The sequence below is a fragment of the Mustela nigripes genome, chromosome 12, assembly GCF_022355385.1.
Source record: "Mustela nigripes isolate SB6536 chromosome 12, MUSNIG.SB6536, whole genome shotgun sequence".
In the NCBI taxonomy this organism is placed as follows: domain Eukaryota; kingdom Metazoa; phylum Chordata; class Mammalia; order Carnivora; family Mustelidae; genus Mustela; species Mustela nigripes.
Genome location: NC_081568.1, coordinates 98,521,894 through 98,541,051, shown reverse-complemented (window position 1 = coordinate 98,541,051; position 19,158 = coordinate 98,521,894). Strand labels below are relative to the sequence as shown.

General features: G+C 48.3%; 1 protein-coding gene across 5 annotated transcripts; it reads right to left on the bottom strand.

Moving 5' to 3' along the window:
• Positions 1 to 9,545: 9,545 nt before the first annotated feature.
• TMEM171 (transmembrane protein 171) lies at positions 9,546 to 18,906 on the bottom strand. Of its 5 annotated transcripts, XR_009407503.1 has the most exons (5): positions 17,582 to 17,858; positions 15,099 to 15,805; positions 11,111 to 11,252; positions 10,043 to 10,181; positions 9,743 to 9,830 (listed from the first exon to the last, which is right to left on the bottom strand). XR_009407503.1 is itself a non-coding variant. In XM_059418046.1 (4 exons), the coding sequence occupies exons 2-4, from the start codon at positions 15,733 to 15,735 to the stop codon at positions 9,632 to 9,634; spliced, it is 978 nt and encodes a 325-aa protein (XP_059274029.1). In that variant the 5' UTR covers positions 15,736 to 15,805; positions 18,730 to 18,906; the 3' UTR covers positions 9,546 to 9,631. The 5 variants fall into 5 exon arrangements, 4 of the variants coding, with proteins under 4 accessions (XP_059274029.1, XP_059274028.1, XP_059274030.1 ...); XM_059418046.1 differs by lacking the exons at positions 10,043 to 10,181; positions 17,582 to 17,858 and adding an exon at positions 18,730 to 18,906 and having other exon boundaries at positions 9,546 to 9,830; XM_059418045.1 differs by lacking the exons at positions 10,043 to 10,181; positions 17,582 to 17,858 and adding an exon at positions 17,920 to 18,004 and having other exon boundaries at positions 9,546 to 9,830.
• Between the last annotated feature and the right edge of the window lie 252 nt (positions 18,907 to 19,158).

Sequence of the window (19,158 nt, the reverse complement as noted above, 5' to 3'; positions counted from 1 at the left end):
AGAAGGATTCAGTAAGGCTTTCTACACTGGTTGATCAAAAACTCAAGCATCTCCCATCTCTGCATGAGCTCGACAGCTCTTATGTTTACAGTAACATGGTAGCCTTTCTTTCAAGTTTGTGACATCTCCCCCATACATGTAGAACTTAGTATTTAGCCAAAGACTCAGAGGGAATCCCACGGCCTGGAACTCTTTCTCTGGTTAATTTCTTCCTCAGAAATATTCTGCTATGGAAATTCCAGCTGCCCCAACTCGAATCACCTGTCTTGTCAGCTCTGTGAGACCTCTGTATTCTGTTTGGGTCCCCCTGCCTGGGTTGGGAGATGCAGATGCCTCTAGTCGAAAGCCTGGGTGACTGTAGGCTTACCTTGTTTGTTTCCTTTCTCTCAAAAAGTCCAGCCCTGTGCCGCCAATTTTTTCATGTCTGTAAACAATTATTTAATGTTTTATCCAGGGTTCTAATGGTGTATGGCTGAATGGCTAGCCAGTACCATTTACTCTGTCATTGATGAAGGAGAAAAGTCACCAGTCTCTTAATTAAGAACAGAGGTCAGCAAACTTTTTCTGAAAGAGCAGGATAGTAAATACTGTAGTTTGCAGGACACACTGTTTCTGTTGCACTCACTCAGCTATGTCATCATAGCACAAAAGCAGCCACCCACGATACGTAAGCTAATAAGCATGACAGCATTCTAGTAAAATTTTATTTACAAAAATAGAAACTGACTTGCAGGTCATGGTTTGGCAGCCTTTGATCTAGAACAGTCTCTCTGCCTATTTCCCCCTTGTCGTAGATTCTTTCAAGAGTCACCCCAAGTCATCTTCTGAATCCCCCAAATTCTGGGTTCAAGTACTTATTTTCTGAAGATACTGTGTAATACATTCCTTCATCTCCTGTGTTTTCTGTGAGCTGGTAGGTAGGACAAGAAGCTTTATAAGAGTGACGTTTGATATTTGGGGGCAAGAATTTTGTCTTAGGTAATGCTGGGAATATTAGCTTTTGACAAAGCAGCATCAAAGTCAGTGCAGTTGTGTTTCATTCATTGATGAATTCGGTCACTCAGCCATCTACCATCCTTCCATTGAGGATCTGTGGTGCACTCCCTCTTCGAGGTGCAGTGCTGAGTGTCCTGACACACCCAGCGATGTTGTCCAATCTGCTGGCAGGACTGCTAAGGGGCAGAAAAGCACAGTGCTAAAAAGCCAGCCCCTTGCTCTGTCTTCCTGGCCCACTGTCAGAGGGCTACCTTGACCTGAGGTAATTGTAGAAGTCCAGATTCATCAGCTCCTCAGACCCAATGAGATAGAAAGAACCTCTTGGTGAGATCCAGAAATCCAAATCCATACCCAATTCCGTTGTTAAAGGAGGTCAAAGGAGGGGCGCCTGGGTGGCTCAGTGGGTTAGTCTCTGCCTTCGGCTCAGGTCGTGATCCCTGGGTCCTGAGATCGAGCCCTGCATCGGGCTCTCTGCTCAGCGGGAAGCCTGCTTTCCCTTCTCTCACTCTGCCTGCCTCTCTGCCTACTTGTGATCTCTGCCTGTCAAATAAATAAATAAAAATCTTTAATTAAAAAAAATAAATAAAAGGAGGCCAAAGGGAAGCAGATGTGATGAAGGTCACCTCGTCAGGGGGGAAGCTCTTCACCTGGAAGGAGGCTGCATTTCCTGACTTCCCACTGGGTCTACCAAGAAAGGAAGACATGTCTTGCAGCCCAGGGGTCAGGCAGCCCTCCAGTTAGAGGAGAAAAGGCTCTTGGTCTCAAGGACTGTGATGATTTAAAAATATGTCCACAATTCTTTGAGACTCCTTTGTTCAAAAGGTAGAAGTTGATGCCTCTCTCCTTGAGTGTGGGCCGGCCCTAGTGGCTTGCTTCTAGCAGACAGAATGGGGCAGAAGTGATGATGTTTGCCCTCAAGACTAGATCCTGAAAAGCACTGCAGCTTCCTCCTGTCTTTCTCTGAGATCCCTCGCTCTGCAGGAAGCCAGGCGTCATGCTGTGCAGCCCTGTGCAGTCCTTGAGGAGAGGAACTGAGGTCTCCTGCCAGCAGCTGGCATCACTTGCCAACCCTCTCCTCCGCCCCCTGCATCTCCAGCTGAGGCAGCCAGCTTGAAAATGACACTGCGCAGGGCCCCGCATGCTTTTCTGTTTGACACATGTGTCTTCTCAACCGGCTGCTGACCTCACAGTGAAATTCCCAGGCAGAAACCTACTCCAGGCCTCCAAGGAATCGGGACTTGGAACGTCCACCCCACCCCCGGGTGAACTATGTTTGGAGATGATGCTATTGCCCCTTCCTTCCCCACAGAGCACTCTTTGGAGGCTTCTGTCTGAATGGAAGGCAGCTGGACGGCCCCTCTTCTGGCAGGGGAACAGCTTTTCTCAGTGCCGAGCCAGCAGCACGTATGGGTATCAATACTGGCACCTTTATTTCATTAACACCCTGTTCTAACAAAGCCAGCTGACTGACTATGATTTTGGAAAAATAATAAGACAGCGCACTGATGCCAAAATACTGCAGTCAATTCAGTAGGGCCTGTGGAAAAAAAGTTAAAATGTAAGGACTCACCAACACCTCCTGGTTTAGAGTGAGTCTGGGAAGGAGGGAGCGAAGTACGGTGTTCTGGGGACCCCCCCACCCCCCGCCCCAGATGGTCTGAGTTTGCATTTGACATCTCTCCTCAAGGTAAGAGTGAAAAGTGACTTTGCTTGCCTCCACAGAGATTGGAGTTGATTTGTGTTTTTAATTAGATGACAACTGAGGAAATAATGTGCAAAATATATAAACAGTTCACTGAAAAAAAGATTCAAAAGGCTCCTAATATTTCAAAAGAATCCCAGTTCACTCATTAAAAAAATATAAGTGAAAACTGCCCTAGGCTAGGATCTCTCTTATCAGATGGGCAAAAATCCAGAAGTTGGATTTGGGTAACACCTCTGTTGTTGAAGTGGTAAGGAAATAGGCACTTGTGTCTTTTGTCAGTTAGAGCGTGAGAGGCACCCCCCCCCCCGCCCTCTGAGGAACAGTTGGCATCATCTCTCCCAATCACACCCATGTTTCCCTGTTAAAGTGGCCGTGTCACGCAGAGCTTGCTCTGAACCTAGACCTTGTCTAATCAAAAACAACAGAAGCACAAGGGTATTCACTGGGGTATTAGTTATAATATTAAAAGATTAGAAACACACCTAAAGATCCATAATTAGAGGAAGGACTGAGCACATGGTATAGTCACACTATGGGGTACTATGTAGCTATACCAAAAAATGAGAACAGTCTCTACCTATGGAGTCATTGTCAGTAGATAGTATTAGATGAAAAAAGCAAGGAGCAGAGTAGCATGTATTTGTGTGTGCGCCTGCGTACATAAACACAGGCCTATAAAATTAGCAGTGTTGTATCCCATGTATCAGTATATATGTTGCAATGCATATTAGTGTTCATATATAAAATACATTATATATACATTATATGTAATGTATATACTATACATTATATAGAAAAGTACATTATAAAATATAAGAATCAAAAAGGAAACACCAGGGGGATACAACTGAAACTAATAAGAGGAATGATGACTTAGAGGGGTAGGTGGGACAGGGGAGAGGAGTAAAGATGGAACCACCCTTTATGTACACTTCTTAATATAGCATATATTTTTTAAAGATTTTATTTATTTATTTGAGAGAGAGACGGCAAGAGAGAACATGAGCGAGGAGAAGGTCAGAGGAAGAAGCAGACTCCCCATGGAGCTGGGAGCCCGATGTGGGACTCGATCTTGGGACTCCAGGATCGTGACCTGAGCCGAAGGCAGTCCAACCAACTGAGCCACCCAGGCGCCCCAATATAGCATATGTTTTATGTGTTCAAAAATAAAGTTAAATTGAGGCACCTGGGTGGCTCAGTGGGTTGGGATCCAACTCTTGATTTCTTTGGCTCAGGTCATGATCTCAGGGTTGTGGGATTAAGCCCCATGTCAGGCTCCACATTCAGTGGGGAGCCTGTTTGGGATTCTCTCTCTGCCTCTCCCTCTGCCCCTCCCCTTGCTCATGCTCTCACTCTCAGTCTCTCTGTCAAATAGTAAATCTTTAAAAAAATTTAATTTAAAAGCAAAATTAACCTAGTATTAAATATAAATGGGGATAAATGACCCTAATTGTATGTCACATTAGTAATACAAAGAAAAATAATTATTTAAGTGACTTCGAATTTTCTACTTTAAGTTTACATTTGGGCTTAATGAAATATATCTTAAGGATTTAAAAAAACTTCAAAACTCTTTTCCTTTTCTCACTAATTTTATTAGTAGTAATATTGAATTATGATTCAAAGGGAAAAAGAATCCCAAAGTCAGTGGCCTACTATGGAAAAAAAGAGACTGTTTTAGACTTACAGACTCCAGTTTGAGCTCCTTTCCAGAGCTGAAGGGCACCCCAGAAACAGCCCAGCATGGGAACAGAGCAGTGACCTGCCTGTGGTCACATCTAACTGGGCATTATGAGCCCTTTGCAGTGCACAGCCACGAAGGACACAGGTCTGGTGAAAGCCATCAGGCTCTGCCAGACAGCACCCATGGGGCCTGTAGTAACTTGTCACTTCTCACAGAGTGGCAGGGAGGAGACGGCCTGTCACCTGTTGGAGCTGGGCTTCAACTCCAGCACTGCAGGTTCCCCAGAGAGAGCAGCAGTGGGAGGACGTTCAGCTCCTAGCAACTTTACTGCCTGAGCACCACGAAGTGGGAGGAAAGCTTGAGAGCCTGAGGATGAGAATCCAGGAGGTGAGTGAGTGCCTACAGGCCTTTAAATAAGTGCCCTTCGAGTGGTTGAGCATGCGAGAATGTGGTGGCTCATTTACCCCCACCAACCTACCTTACCCACCTTCTAGCCCCTTCAGGCCCAAGCAGCTTCCAGAAAGCAGATGGAGCAGTGAACTTCTAGCACTGACCCCATCTCAGCCCCCCCACCCCCACCCCGCAGCAGACAGGGGCACTCCCCCAAGTGAGGTGAGGGACAGATACCCTTTTCAAACAATCACATGTGTCACCCAGCTGAAATCTGCCCCCTTCCCCACAAAGCCTTTTTCACCTGGGAAAGCTGCATCCAAGCCTCTCCTTTGCTCCTGTTGGGGCACTCGGGTTGGTGGCAGCCAACTCCAAGAATCCAAGGTATGCCAGATCCCAGGAGGGCTCGTGGCATGTAGACAGACCATGCCTGGCTCCCCACCAAGGGTCAGAGGATGCCTCACCCCTATGGCCCACCTACCACCCCTGCAGTGTGCTTCCCAACTTCTCTCTCCTTTGGAGAAGTTCCTACACCAGAAGCGCAAGGATCAGGTTTTCCTACATCTCAGGGCGGTAGCAGGAGGAGCCTAGCCCACCCCTCTGACTGGGGGAGCTCTCCTAACTGAACCATTGGAGGCTGAGAGGCACTGAGAGGAAGGAAGTCTCATACTATTCTCATACTGTTACCCATTTGGACATTTTCAAGCATTTTCCATTTCAACCTGAAGAATGTTTTCTTCTGCTCCACCTTGTCAGGACAAACATCACTGATGCTCCCAGCAGTCCTGACTTCTCCCAACACAAAGAAACATGCCTTCCCGAATACATGAGTCCAAAGTCCCCCAGTCTGGAAATTCGGAAGGACCCCCCATATGAAAGAGGCAAGGGCCTCTGAATTGGTTTCCCCATGCCTCTGGGGTTGTCTCAAGCATCCCTGACGGAGTCGCCAGGAAGGCTCAACTGACAAGACTGTGAGAAGCCCGCATCCACACTGGGGTGCTGACGGCAAACCCACATTCTTTCCTTTTAGGACCCTTAGCATGGGCTGGGTTGTGTGAAGTCCTAGAAGTCACATGGGGCTCATAATCCCAGATAAATCAGCCAACATGGTGTGGCCTCTGCCATTTCTATTGTCTCAACAGGCAGTGTTTCCCAGGTTCCCAGATGAGAAGCACTACCCTCCTGGAGATGTGGATTTTTTGGCCCAGTCTGCAATGGAACTCAGGATATTAACTTTTTCAACAGTTAATTCTGGTTCTTATCATTGTGGGACCTCATAGATCCCTCCAGACTACTGTCTGTCTTCTGCCCACCTGAGGCCACCTTCTGAGGTTCACTTCCTATCTTTAGACTCATTCCTTTCCTATGACTTGCCCTGGAATGGTGTCTCCCTTCCAGGGCCACCCACCACCTGCCTGACCTCATTCCTCTGCAAAGCAACCATATCAAAGGCCAACAGACACATCACAGCAGGATGTCCCACAGGCCTCTCCCTACCCTACTGCCACCTCTCAGGTGGAAACTGGATGACCACATACTTGCTTCTTCCTCAGCTATCATACTCTGGAAACATGATTCCCTTGGCCTGTTGTGTTCCTCCTAAGCTTGTAAACTAAAGAAAGAACAAAGGGACTTTGCCTAGTCCAACATTAGCTTTCATTTCAGTAGAATTGGTTGATTGGGTTAGTCCACTTAACTGACCCCAGGAGAGGACAAAGAATTCACAAGAACAGGTTGTCGTGGCATGGAGGCAGTGTGGCCACACAGTGTGTCTGGCGTGGGTGGTCCCACCTGACCTCACAGAGCTCCTCACGGTTCTCCACAAGGTGGGTATCATGCATCCCAATACCACAGGAAGGGACTCAGGCACAAGATTTTCTATGCCACTGATGAGAATGTTTCGGTCTCCAAAAACCAAGTAACACATGTGGGAAGATATCCAATATGCTTAGTCACTAGAAAAATGGAAATGAAAACCAGAATGAGACACCATTTTATGCTAACTAGGATTGCTATAGTAATAATGATAATGGAGATCCTGGTGGTGGTGGTGACGGTGATGGTGGTGATGGTGATGGTGGTGATGGTGATGGTGATGATAGTGCATTGGAACTCTCATACACGGCCAGGGGGAGTGGAAAAAGGTACGACCTCTGGGGGCAACAGTTTTCATTTCCTCAAAAACTTAAAATTAGCATATTCCAGCAATTCCATTCCTACATATGTAACTAAAAGAATTAGAACAGGCGCTCTAATGGATGCTTGTACACGAATGTCTGTAGCTGCACTTCTCGTAATAACAAAAAGTGGCCACAACCCAGATATCCACCAATGGGTCGATGAGTAAACTATGGCTTATCCATACAATGCAGTATCCCTCCGCTCTAAAAAGCAATGAAGTATCGATACATTTTGTGATGTGGATGAATTTCAAAAAACACCATGAAATACCTGGAAAAGGTAAATCTACAGAGACAGAACAGATTGGTGGTTGCCAAGGGGCAAGGGGAGGGAGGCAATCGAGAATGACTGTTTAATGGGTTTTCTTTTGGGGGAATGAAAATATTTTGGCAGGCGAGAATTCTACCACTGAACCACCAATGCTGAAAATATTTTGGAATCAGAGGAAGTGGTCATACAATGTTATGAATGTACCCAATGCGACTGAATTGTTCACCTTGAAATGGTTCGTTTTATTTATATAAATTTTGCTTCAGTTAAAAAAAATGTTGGGGTGCCTGGGTGGCTCAGTTGTGGGGCATCTGCCTTCAGCTCAGGTCATGATCCCAAGGTCCTGGGGTGGAGACCTGCATCAGGCTCCCTGCTCAAAGGAAAGCCTGCTTCTCTCTCTCCCTCCCTCCCTGCCTGTGTTCCCTCTCTTGCTGTCTCTCTGTCATAAAGTAAATAAAAATCTTAAAAATAAATAAATAAATAAATAAATAAATAAAAATAAATGTTAACACATATGAACGAAAAATTGAGTGACTGTCCACTGGGTGGGTTTTCGGAAGCTGTCAACGTTTGCCAGAACCTTGACAGGCATAGGATGCATCTTCCATGGCCAAATGATTTGCCCCAGCTCTGCCATCTGTGACTTCAGTCTGGCAGTAGACTTCCTCACCCTTGGGGACCTCTCACAATGCCCCAGGTTCTCCAGGCTCCATCTTGCTGAGCACTGTGGAGACTGACAGAGGTTGAATAGGCTTCCCTAACCAGAAGGTCAGACTTAGACCTGAGACTTTCTAACTGGATTTTATTTATTTATTTCTTTTTAGGATTTTTAATTTGTTTATCTGACAAAGAGATAGAGACAGAATGCACACATAGGCAGAGTGGCAGACTGTGGGAGAGAGAGAAACAGGATTTCTGCTGAGCAGGGAGCCCGATGTGGGGCTCCATCCCAGGACCCTGGGATCATGACCTGAGCTGAAGACAGCCGCTTAACCAACTGAGCCACCCAGGAGCCCTCTAACTGCACTTTAATTTTATTAGCATACAAAGATAAAATACTCAGTTACAACCCCAGCTCTGAGCCATTGAAAGATCTTGGTTATTGAGGAGAAATCCTATGTGTTTAAAACTAAATCAATCTACCTAGAAATGTCAGCTTATCATTTTAAACAAATAAAAGTAAGAGTAAGTGGTAATAATCCACCCTTTGTTCTAATTTTAAAATGTGAATAATTAACTTTCCAGGAAAAAAAGCAGCAGAATTTTAAGAGCAGTTCAATTCAATAAATGTCCAATTCAGAGAGAGAGAGAGAGCAGTGCTGTTGGTACAGACTGTTTCCCATGATTTATGGTGGTGGCCATTCCCATGAAATCAGTCATGACTTTGGTGAAACTAGTGGAGCATTAACGCCCTTAAGTTCTGCTTTTAGGCAATTAACTGCTGGGTAATTATAGGGGCTATGGCTTATGTAAAGGCATAAAATGTGCACATTTTTGCTACATCAAATTGTGTTATCAACCACGCTGTTACTACAGATTTTCATTTTCTCAAAGTCAGTTTCTCACAGGTAGAACTGCTAACACTTAGTGGTTATTTCTGGTTTCTATCTAGAATTAAATACTTACCATGCTGCCCAACTCTTTGGTTCATCAGTAGCCTCATAAGACTAAAAGTCCGTGGGCCACGCAGTCGGACCAGCACGTTGTAACAGAAAGGCATTACCTTCCCGGACCTCTCCAGGGGAACTGAGTTATCCCAGGAGCCCAAGAAATCTCTTTTCTGACATTGTCACTTCACTGTAAGGAGGCTTCCAGATATGAGTGAGCTGAAAATGCCCCAGTGTAAAAGGCCTCGTTGCCTTCTTACAAAATGAAAGAAAGAAAGGGGAACGTGAGAGGAGGAAGAAGGAAGAGAGGGAGAGGGAAGAAAAGAAGAGGAAGAAGAAATAATAAAGAAATGAGAGTAATCTTGTTTCTCTGCCCAAAAGCAGGTAACACTGGAAACAGAACCTGGTTAACCACGAACAACGGCCTCTGGTCAGCCTTTGAGCAGCACAGGATAATAACTTCCAGAACCCTGCATGGGTTCAAAACTCAGCCTCACCATTTAGAAGCGCTGTGACCTCGAATAAGTTAAGTAGCCTCTCAGAGCCTTTGTTTCTTCACCCACCACTTCGAATGTAGCAGGTCTCAGTGAGAGAACCGACTATGGGTGGGCTGGAGGCACATGATGTCTCCTGTGGTCCAGAGCACGCTTGATCCAGAACATTCGCTACTGATGTGGATGCTGCAATGCCAGGGGAGTCACAACAGAGCCGGTGCCGTCGCATTTTTTTTTTTTTATTAAAAAACAAATTAAATAAAATAGTGATCGATTTATAGAAAATGGAACCGGAGTCCACAGTTCATGGTGGGGAAGGCTCAGAAGATGGGGATGACATTGCGGTTACCACCATTTCTTTTTCTTCATATCTGGGAGGCAGTTCAGAGAAGAGATGTGGAGTGACTGAGATCTCAGAGGACACAGCAGTCCCAGAAATGGTGTATATAGATTCACGATCTCTCTCGGGGGCCGTGCCTTGGCCCTCAGGAGTTGAAGTCCTTCTAAAAAGGAGGGAGAACAGAAAGGGAAGAGAGGGGGACAGTAACACACCATAAATATGAGGTTCTTTTCAAATGTTGGATTACATGTGTTTAGGAGTATTTAGAAATTACGAAATTACTAAGGAGTAATTTCTTCCCTATTCTGTTTCTTACAGATATGCCTTGATTCCCTTCCTTCTTTAGAGCCAACTGTCACATTAAGAGAGTCTCACCCCATTGCTGTTTCCCTTGTCATCGAGAAGACATGACGAGGTAAGAACGTGTCATTGCTGTCCAGAAAGCGTCCACGCGTGCAGAGTTACTATTCTCTACCTTTCTGTCTTTGGAGACAGCTCACATAAGGGAAACAAACTTACACAAAGAGAAAATTAAATCATAATCCAAAAACGTGAAGGGAGGCAAGAAAGCATACTGGTTCCCGGCGTGGGCTCTAGCAAAGGGCAGACCTGCCTCTGAATTGCCACTCTGCTGCTTTCCAGCTGTGTGATCCTGAGTTATCTCACCTCACTGAGCCTTGGTCTCCTCATCTGTAAAACGATGAGTGCCTTCTCAGCTACCCAGGAGAATTACACGAGAGAATGTGAGCAAAGCCAGGCTGTGGCACTCAGAAATCACAGTAGCAGCACGTAGGAGTTTGTTTTAAGTTAACAGACATTTATTTAGGGCTCAGGCAAGCTCATCATTGGAGAAAAGAATACAAAAATTCACTAACAGAATTACGCAAATGTCCAGGACCTTATCTCCCCTTCCTCCAGGCAGGACAATTCCTAAATCCATCTCTGGATCTCTGGCCCACCACCCCGTCAACTTCAGATTGAGAGCAGAAGCCCAGCTTGGTCGGGTCGGCGTCACCCAAGTACCTCCATGAGATACTGAAACCCTCTGCACCTGCTGGAGGTCCCCTAGGACGGCCAGGTCTCCCCTAATCTAAAGTGGCAAAGCCTAACAGAGCAAGGGCCCTCCCAAGTCCTGCTCCGGTGCTCAGTCTGGCTAATAATGGGTTAAACATTTGGTGGATCATCCCTGCCAGTGGGAAGAGGCCTGGAGGAGGCTTCCTATCTAACCACTTTTGTAATTTTTAATGTACGTGCCACCCAGCATTTCTGAAAGGTCCTCTTAACGTTAAGGCAATAGTTCTGACATCATGTCGGCAAAAAAGATACTCATGCTCACATGTTTATTCCCGTACCACAGCCTTAAAGCTAATTTGGCCTGAGTTCAGGCACAGGCCTGAGAAAGTTAAACACGCCTACCCTTGACGATCAAATGCAAAGCCTTACCCATAGTTAAAAATACTGTAATACGAAGGTGGATTTTCGCTGGGAAGCAAACCATTAGCCCCAGGACTCGGAGTTACTGTAGAAGCTGAAGACTCGGGAAAGTAAGGTGGTGGCGGGGGTGGGAATATTATCACGGCATCACCTAAGGAAACACAATATTTCATCGAAGACAGATGAGTAATAAATGCAAGCCCATTAGCAGGAGTAAAATAAATTAATGACGTATCTTGCCCATGAATACAAAAGGTCAAACCACCTATGCTAACTCCAGAATTTAAAAGTGGGCCTATCAAATTCACAGAGAGGGAGCATGGAGGTTGCCAGGGGCTGGGGCGAGGCAGGAGGGGGGATTCGAGTGAGTGTTTAATGGGGGCAGTTTCTCTTTGATGATGACAAACCCCTAGAACTTGAGAGCAGTGATGGTTGCAGAACACGCCAAATGTACTTAATGTCACTCTCTGCTTAAAAATGCTTAAAATGTTAAGTTTTATGTTACGTATATCATACCACAGTTTTTTCGAACAGTGCGCCAATATTTTCCTACAGTCTGAGCTCAAGCACTTGCTTTCTTGGGAAGCGCTTTCTTTCTTGGGATGCCTCCTGCTGCACAGCTTCTCTCCTTCGCAACTTGAAATTCTGAATCGCCGACCATTAGCAGTTCGATAAAGTGCCTGTTCCTTACATGGAGTTTCAGCCTCTGAGCAAAGGACAGGTAAGGGGACAGCGGATGTCTCTGTTACCGTGGTACCTGTGGTATATGCTCTTCTGGAGGCTTTTCTCTCCCAACATTTCACTCAAGCTTTACAAAAGGAAGTCACACTCCAAAATAAGCTTTTTTTTTTTTTCCCCTTTTCCTTTTTGCATTTCTGTTGCTGCTGTTCTCTCCAGAACACAGCCCACATTTTGGGGAGGAGAAAGAGATACCAGATACAAGCTCTCATTTGGACTCCAATTCCAATACCAAACACACCACATGAGCTGCCTAGAACATTCTAGACTTGTGGCAGCACCCCACTCCATAGCAGTTTGAGGGTAGCCTTTGAGGAACTGGCAGCACCAAAGGACAAGGCAGGGAGAATGAAGGAGAGGACTTTAAGTCATAGCAGTGAGGCAGGCCATGTGTCCTGGCAGCGGGCATGAGCAGGCGTGTGACCCTCGGCTAGGTAAGCAGCCATCTGTCAATGACCAACTCAGTGTGGCCCTGAGTGAGTATTTAACCCCCACAGGCCTCAACTGTCACAACTAGGGACTTGCAGGCCAGCCGTAACTGTACCTGCCTCAGAGAACAGGCAGGAGGACGTCAAGCCTGGTGGTTACAACAGTGCTGGTAAGGGACCCATGAAGGTGCTTTCTGCATAAGCCACAGCCAGCCAGGGGCTTGGATTTGCATGTGCACATGTGGGAGGAAACCCTCCAGCTGGCAGCCCCTCTCCTGGCTGCCTCAGTGGCTCCCATGAAGATGTGTTAACCCTTTCTCTCCTGCAAGCGCATGGCAGTGAAGGTTTAAGACAGACATTGCTCTCACCTAAACTCGATAACGTCTACTGGTTATCTTGGGCTTCTTGTTTAATTTTTTTCACAGGTCTGGGTAGGTTAGAGGAAGTAAGGTTGACTGTTTACTTTAATTACAGTGTAGAACAAAGGAGCTGGGAATAAGCCTCCAGAGCAGGCCAGTCACCTGTCCAATGCAAACAAGGAAGTGCTCAGGGTCACCACCTGTCTGGGAGGCTTGTCCAAGCCTCTGCCCATCAGTTCCCGCCCTCCCAAGCCTTGCGACCTGCTCTCCCTAAAAGCAGTCCCATCCCCCCTCAGTTGCCCATTCACTATATCCTGAAGGACTCGATGTCCTCTGAGTTGACAGCAGACATCCCTCAAGGGAGAGCTATCTCGTATTCCTGCCTGGGTGTCCAGGATCCTGCACCGGGTGGGCCCAGGGTGGTGACAGCACATGTCTGGGGAAGAGGGGCTTCCAATCTAGGAACAACTGAATTCTGGGACTTCACCAAGAACTGCCTCTCATGATCCCAATCCCTTGTAAGGCAGAACTGACCGTTGATAGACAATGTCTCAATTCTTATCAATTAGGCTAAAAGGCACGTTTCCTGAAAATTTCAATCCTATCCCATAATATCAAAGGAAAGAACAATAAGGAGTTAGGCTGCCAGACTTTCACAGGTTCGATGGAACTTACAGGGTTAAGCGGAAGAGATTTTAGGATGGAGGATAGAGTCCCAACATCAGGATGAGCACCCTCCTCCCCAACCCGGGAGTCACTATGTCCTAACACCAACCGCCCTGCTTTCTGCTGCCACCCAATTCCAGCCATCAGGAGGGAGGCTGGGCCCCAGAGGTCCCCTGATAGGACACCCAAAGGACACACGTTGAAATGCTCCCAACTATGCGGAACACTATAAGCGTCAAAAAAGTATACTTACTTGTCCCCACTGTGTTCCGCAAAAGGACTGAACACACCTATAACACAGGGCAAGCCCTTTGGTCAGGTAACAGCTAACCCACAGCACTTGGGGAAGGATGAAACCAGCAGGAACAGAGTTACAGCCACCTGCCCAAGGCCCTCCCGGGGCTCTGTGGGGACTGGAGTTGATGCGTGCCCTTGCCTGGGTTTGAGGCCTAGCTCTGCCCTTGCTAGTCTGTGCTCTCCCTGTGCCTCAGTTTCTTCACCCTCATATGGAGATACTAAGAGAATCTCATTGGGTTGTCGCAGGTGTGAACAACTTGGACAGAGCAGGCCCTTGTAGGGCATTGCATGGGTATCTGGCCCTGGAATGAGCCCTGTATCTGTGCTAGCTCTTATTACTGTATAACTAATATCGGTGTGGTCACCGCAAATATATAACCACACAAATAGTAGCATGGGAGTTTCAACTGCGGATCCAGGATCGGTGTGTAAACCCCTCTGCCCTTGCTCACCGAGGGCGGGACTGGCGATACAGGGACTTCCCCCAGAGAGTAGTGCTCCTTCTGGCAGACAGCCCCAACCAGGAGAAACCTCTCATTCCCTGACTCTCTTCCCTCAGGCGTTTCTGCCCCATAATGCTCTATGCCTAGCCTTTTCGATGTCATGGCTATGGCTTCAGCTTTACCTTTTCAAAAGGAGCAGACTGGGGGAAAAAAAGTGATTTTCAAAAACAAGCACCAGTGGGGTTTCTCTGTGGTTGTGTGAAACTGAGGCCCCAGCTACTGATGTTATGCTCTAGGGGGCCTGACCCCAGGAAATCGTCATCCATCTCTTCCACAGAACCCAGAGAACCCAAAAGTCATCTCTCGACATGTAATGGGGGAGAGAAGTGACAGGTGCGATCACATTTCATCGCTGTCTGGGTCACTATTTCCAAACTTTGCCTCCACCCTGAAGCCAACGATAAAGTTACAGAAAGTGGAGAACGATGTGAGAAACGGTGTGGAAAGCCCCCTCACAACACAGAAGATCGAGGGACTTGGGGCAAACAGAATCCTAGAATTGTTAGTGCTGGAAGGGATCTTAGCAATGCAGTGCTCATTTTATAGATACATAAACTGGAGCCTAGAAGGGGTTAAGGACTTACGACGGACAGCTAGCCAGTGACAGCCAGGGATGAGAATCTACGCGTTCAACACAGTGCCCTAGCTTTCAATGTCACCTGGCTGGTCTCTAACATGACAGAAGGCTCCCAGGCTGTGCTAGCAATTTCTCTCACCTTCCTCTTAATTTGCTCTGTGACCTCAGTCAAGATCATGATTATTATCCCAAAGCTTATGCTCAATCACAAGGAATTTCTGGGAGGAGATGATGTGCACAAGGATTCTTACAGGGCTTAGCAAGCAGCAGCTCCATGTGCATGTGTGTGCGCGTGTGTGCACACATGCGTATGTGCATGTGTGTGTAAGAGCGAAAAGAGAATCTAGGCCAGGCCCAAAGATAACCCAGCGGAGCCCTGAAGCCAAAGCCACTGCAGTGTGAGAGTGCCCAGGAATGACAACCACATACCTACAGTGACCTGGACAGGCTCCATGCTCTGCGTCTGTCTGTCTTCACTTTCAGAGGCATCCTGGCCCTCATTCAAGTTGTTTCTCTTAACATGGGCCACCACAAAGAAACACAGTCCCATGAGTACAATCAAGGGCCCCATGATCTGCAGGGACAGGAATCCACAGATCTGGGGCTCTGTGTCAGCTGTGTCTGTCTCATTCAGCGGTTCCTGTGCCCAGTCTGAGCCACACCCGGGGACCCAGATGCCCAGTATGCTGACGAGCATGCCACTCGTCAAGAACAGAAACCCAAAGATGAGGCACTGGGCAAACTGGCGGCTCTCTCCACAGATGAAGGCCCGGTCGGGGTCCACCTGCCGGCCCCGCAGGCGCCCCTCCCGGAGCTGAAGTCGTGCCCTTGAGCGGGCCAGGATCACAGCCCCGAGCCCGACTGCGGCACAGGCAGGCCCAGCGACCTTCAGCACCAGGCTGCAGTCTGGGAAGATTTTGTACTCGCAGGCCTGGAACCCGAAGATGGAGAGCAGGACTCCCACACATAGCAGGATGGCACCAAAGATGAAAAGGAAGAAAATGAGCTTGCTGACACGCCTGTCTCGCCGGTCCCCATCTGAGTCAGCAGCAGCTACAGGAGACATGGCCAGAAGAAGCCCCTTTCCCCTGAACCAGGCAAGATGGATTTCCTTCCCTCCAATGGTTTCAACAGCTCTGAAAATACAAGCGAACATCAAATTAAAGTGGGCACAGGTGTCCCGGACCCGCCCTGACCATTTCAGGAATCACTCTAGGATGAAATCATAGGGAATAGAACTTGGTGCAAGTGATACACTGTGGAACAATGAGCTGGTTTATGAGTCAGAAGCACTGGCATTCAGAAACTCCTGAATGTGTAATTTTATGAAGATAGTAGAGAAGAGGAAATGCAATTACCGTGCACCTAAGAGTATCTTTTAAAAAACAAAACCCATACAAGAGAAGTAACTGGGTGTGGCTTTTCCTGTTATGAGTCTTACAAACTTACTTCCCCGGCAAAACAACACAAAGCAAAACAAACCCCAAAACAGTGGTGGGTAAAGGAAGAACTACAGGGATTATTTCTGATTTACAGACATCCCACTTTTCATCACAGCTGCTCTGAGCATTTCTGAGTCCATACATTTTCATTCAGTAACTAACTTTCCATTTCCTATTTTAGACTGCGGCAACCTTCCATTCTCCTGCTTTCTTCTAAGGCTAGGACACCTGCAGGAGGCGCAATTCAGCCGTTTCCACTGAAGGGGAAAGCAGTTCAGGAACACAGTGACTTTGGGGGATTTCAAGTTAACTCTGTGAAAATGTGATTCTTCAGTTCTCACAGGGGCACTGGAACTCCCGGGCCCAGCTGACTGGGCTGGGGTAACCCAGGGGAGTCTGGAACAGGTCAGGCAAAGCCTTCCTCCCAGGTGTGCAGGCGGTCTGTCACGCACCCTCCTCCAAGGTGCCTTTCACTTTCACAAGAAGGTTTAGGCTTAGTTAAAAATAAGCAGCTGATAAAATCACCAGTTACAAAGCACACAACAGCAACAGATCTTGACTTTGAACGGAGAGTGTAAGTGAGATCAAGTGGGAAAGCACCTCCCCCAAGATCACCCAAGCCCTGAGCTGATATCATCGAGTATTAAGTGGACCTAAATCAGTTGTTAATAACTGTCTACTGTATGCAAATTGACTTTATTATCTTAGTTATCTTGTCATACTCTCACGAGTGGGGTATTTTACCAGGACACTTCAAGTTGGGGCAGTGGAAAAGACAACCCAAGTGTGAAGACCATTTTTAGTGGCTCAAAGAAAGAAAACTTAAAATGTTTTGTCCATATGTATCTGTGATCACATGAAGGAGCTCAGAATTGAGGCTGTAACCAAGGCCGTCCTGACAAACCCAAGTCACATCCAAGGAGGGTCAGTTTCAGTAAAGAAAACCAATAGCTGGTCTTGTACTAGGAAGTACTTTTCCAGGAAAAAGTGCGATCTAATCAGAAGGAAGTTGGAAAAAGAAGGAAATGTAGGAGGGAAATAAGCTTCCATTTTAAACCTGGACAAATTATATTCATGAAGATGGAATATTCTGAGACAAAGAAAATATTGCAGTGTAAAAAACAGAGATCTGAATCATGTCATCTCTTTTGCTGGTTCCAGAGATAAAGGTGATTCTCTGTTACAAAGTCTTGTCAGGAATTCACTGAATTCCTGGTACCTTCCACTCTGAAGTGAGTCACAAGGCTTTAGATGTCTTAAGGCGAATTCCCCAAATACTAGTAGAGTAAAAAGAAGCCAGAAACGGGATCTGTATCCATGGACAAGTGGACTAAACACCTGCCGTATGTACTAATCCCTCATCCATAATAGCAGGTGGGTAGTCAAGTCTGTCTGTCTCCTACATACATTCACGAACGGACACAAAAACATCTACACTAACAGAAAATTAAACCTTTTCCAAATACCAACCTACATTTAATTTCCCCGAAGCCAAATCTGCCTCTCCACCACTGTTTGCCAAAGGACATTTCCCAATCGCCAGCATCTCACCACGCCCCAGGTTCTGCCGCGTTTGGAGATCAAGGTAAAGCCAGCCCAAAGTCTTTTATGGGAAATCCTTTCGTGGGTGTCAGGGAGCCCAAGGGCAACAACAGCCCCCGGCGGCCGGGCTTGCGGCTCCCACCCCCGCAGACTCAGCTCGGGATCCTCAGCACCCGCGCTGCTCGCGACACCAAGCCTTGGCCGCAAAAGCGCCGCGCCCGAGCCCGCACGGGAGTGCGGAGAAGTGCGGGGACCAGAGCGCTCACCTGACTCTTCGTCCCGCGGGCGCGGTGCGTGCGCCGGCTCGCGTCCCGGAAGCCCGGCGCCGGCCTCGGGGTCGGCGCTCGGCCGGACAGCGCGGGCTGTGGGCACCCGGCGGGGCGCGGCCTCCGTGTGGCGGCCCGCACCGCACGCTCCCACCTGCGCGTCCGGGCGCGGAGGGCGGGCCGCCACTGTATTTACAGAAGGAGGCGGTGCCAGAGAGGGCGCGGCGGCGGGGGCACCGCGGGGCAGGGCAGACAGGCGGGAGCTGGCTGCCACCGGGCGCTGTCCTGCGGGGCCAGGGGCGCGGCCGTGGGCAACGAGGGGCGGCCTCGGAGCCCAAGGCCGGCAGATACGACCGCTTCGCCCGTGACGGTGCACGCTAGGAATCCGGGGGAAATGGGCGCCCCCGCCACTTCCCTGGTCCGCAGCCGTGCGGGGTAGGGGGTGGCCGGCTGAGGTTCTGCTCTGGGCCGCGCGAACTGCGCGCCGCGCGGGCCGAGATCCAGGCAGCAGGAAAGGAACCGGCTCCTTTGGGTGCTCAGGGCCCAGAGCTGGGGCGGGGGAAGCGCCTGGCCCCCTTTCCGATGTGGCGGTGGCCCAGGCAGGATGGGGCCTCACGTTCCTGAGGCCGCGCTCTGGTCTGGGACCTGTCTACCTAGCTGCAGGCGGCCCTCCTGCCGCTCCCGAGACCCTGACTGCGGTCACTGGGGTGAGTCCCTCGCTGCCAGCTCCCCATCCGCGATGGCGTTAAGGAGACACCGGGTCACTGAAACGTGTGCCCTATTTAGAATGTGAGACAAGGTCCTCCATACCTGAGCCATTCAGGCGTGAGGTCCTCGATCCAAGACTGAAGCAGGCCCTTGGCAGGTCAGCTCTGTCCTTTCTGCACTCACACGTCTGCTCTTTGTCATAGAACCCCTCTTCCTGCTCTTAATTGTCGGCAGCAATTAAAATGGTAACTTTCCCTGCCCTTGAACCAGGAGTTTCAGGATGGGTTTGCCAATCCGGGTACTATTTGTAACCTGCCTTGGGACACGTGACACGGAACCCAACTATGCCAGTTTCCACCCCAGAGGTGAGGGCACTGTGGAAGGTGAGTCAAGGGCTCAGCCCAAATATAGTTGTGTGGTGAAGCCCTGGGGACTTACCCATCCCCGCCACTTCTCCCGGCTTCCCCGTCAGCTTTGCCTTAAACTGGGTCACAACCCCATGCCAATTGCTTTGGGCTTTTTAAAGGTGTG

Bases quoted from the DNA above. Each gene is read 5' to 3' on its own strand.
- TMEM171 (XM_059418046.1), bottom strand. From the start codon at position 15,735: ATGTCTCCTGTAGCTGCTGCTGACTCAGATGGGGACCGGCGAGACAGG. The intron at 11,253-15,098 runs GTATGTGGTTGT...GTGTTTCCTTAG, and splicing joins GCCTGTCCAGGTCACTGTAG to GTGATGCCGTGATAATATTC. The intron at 9,831-11,110 runs GTAAGGCTTTGC...CCTCCTTTTTAG, and splicing joins TACAGTATTTTTAACTATGG to AAGGACTTCAACTCCTGAGG.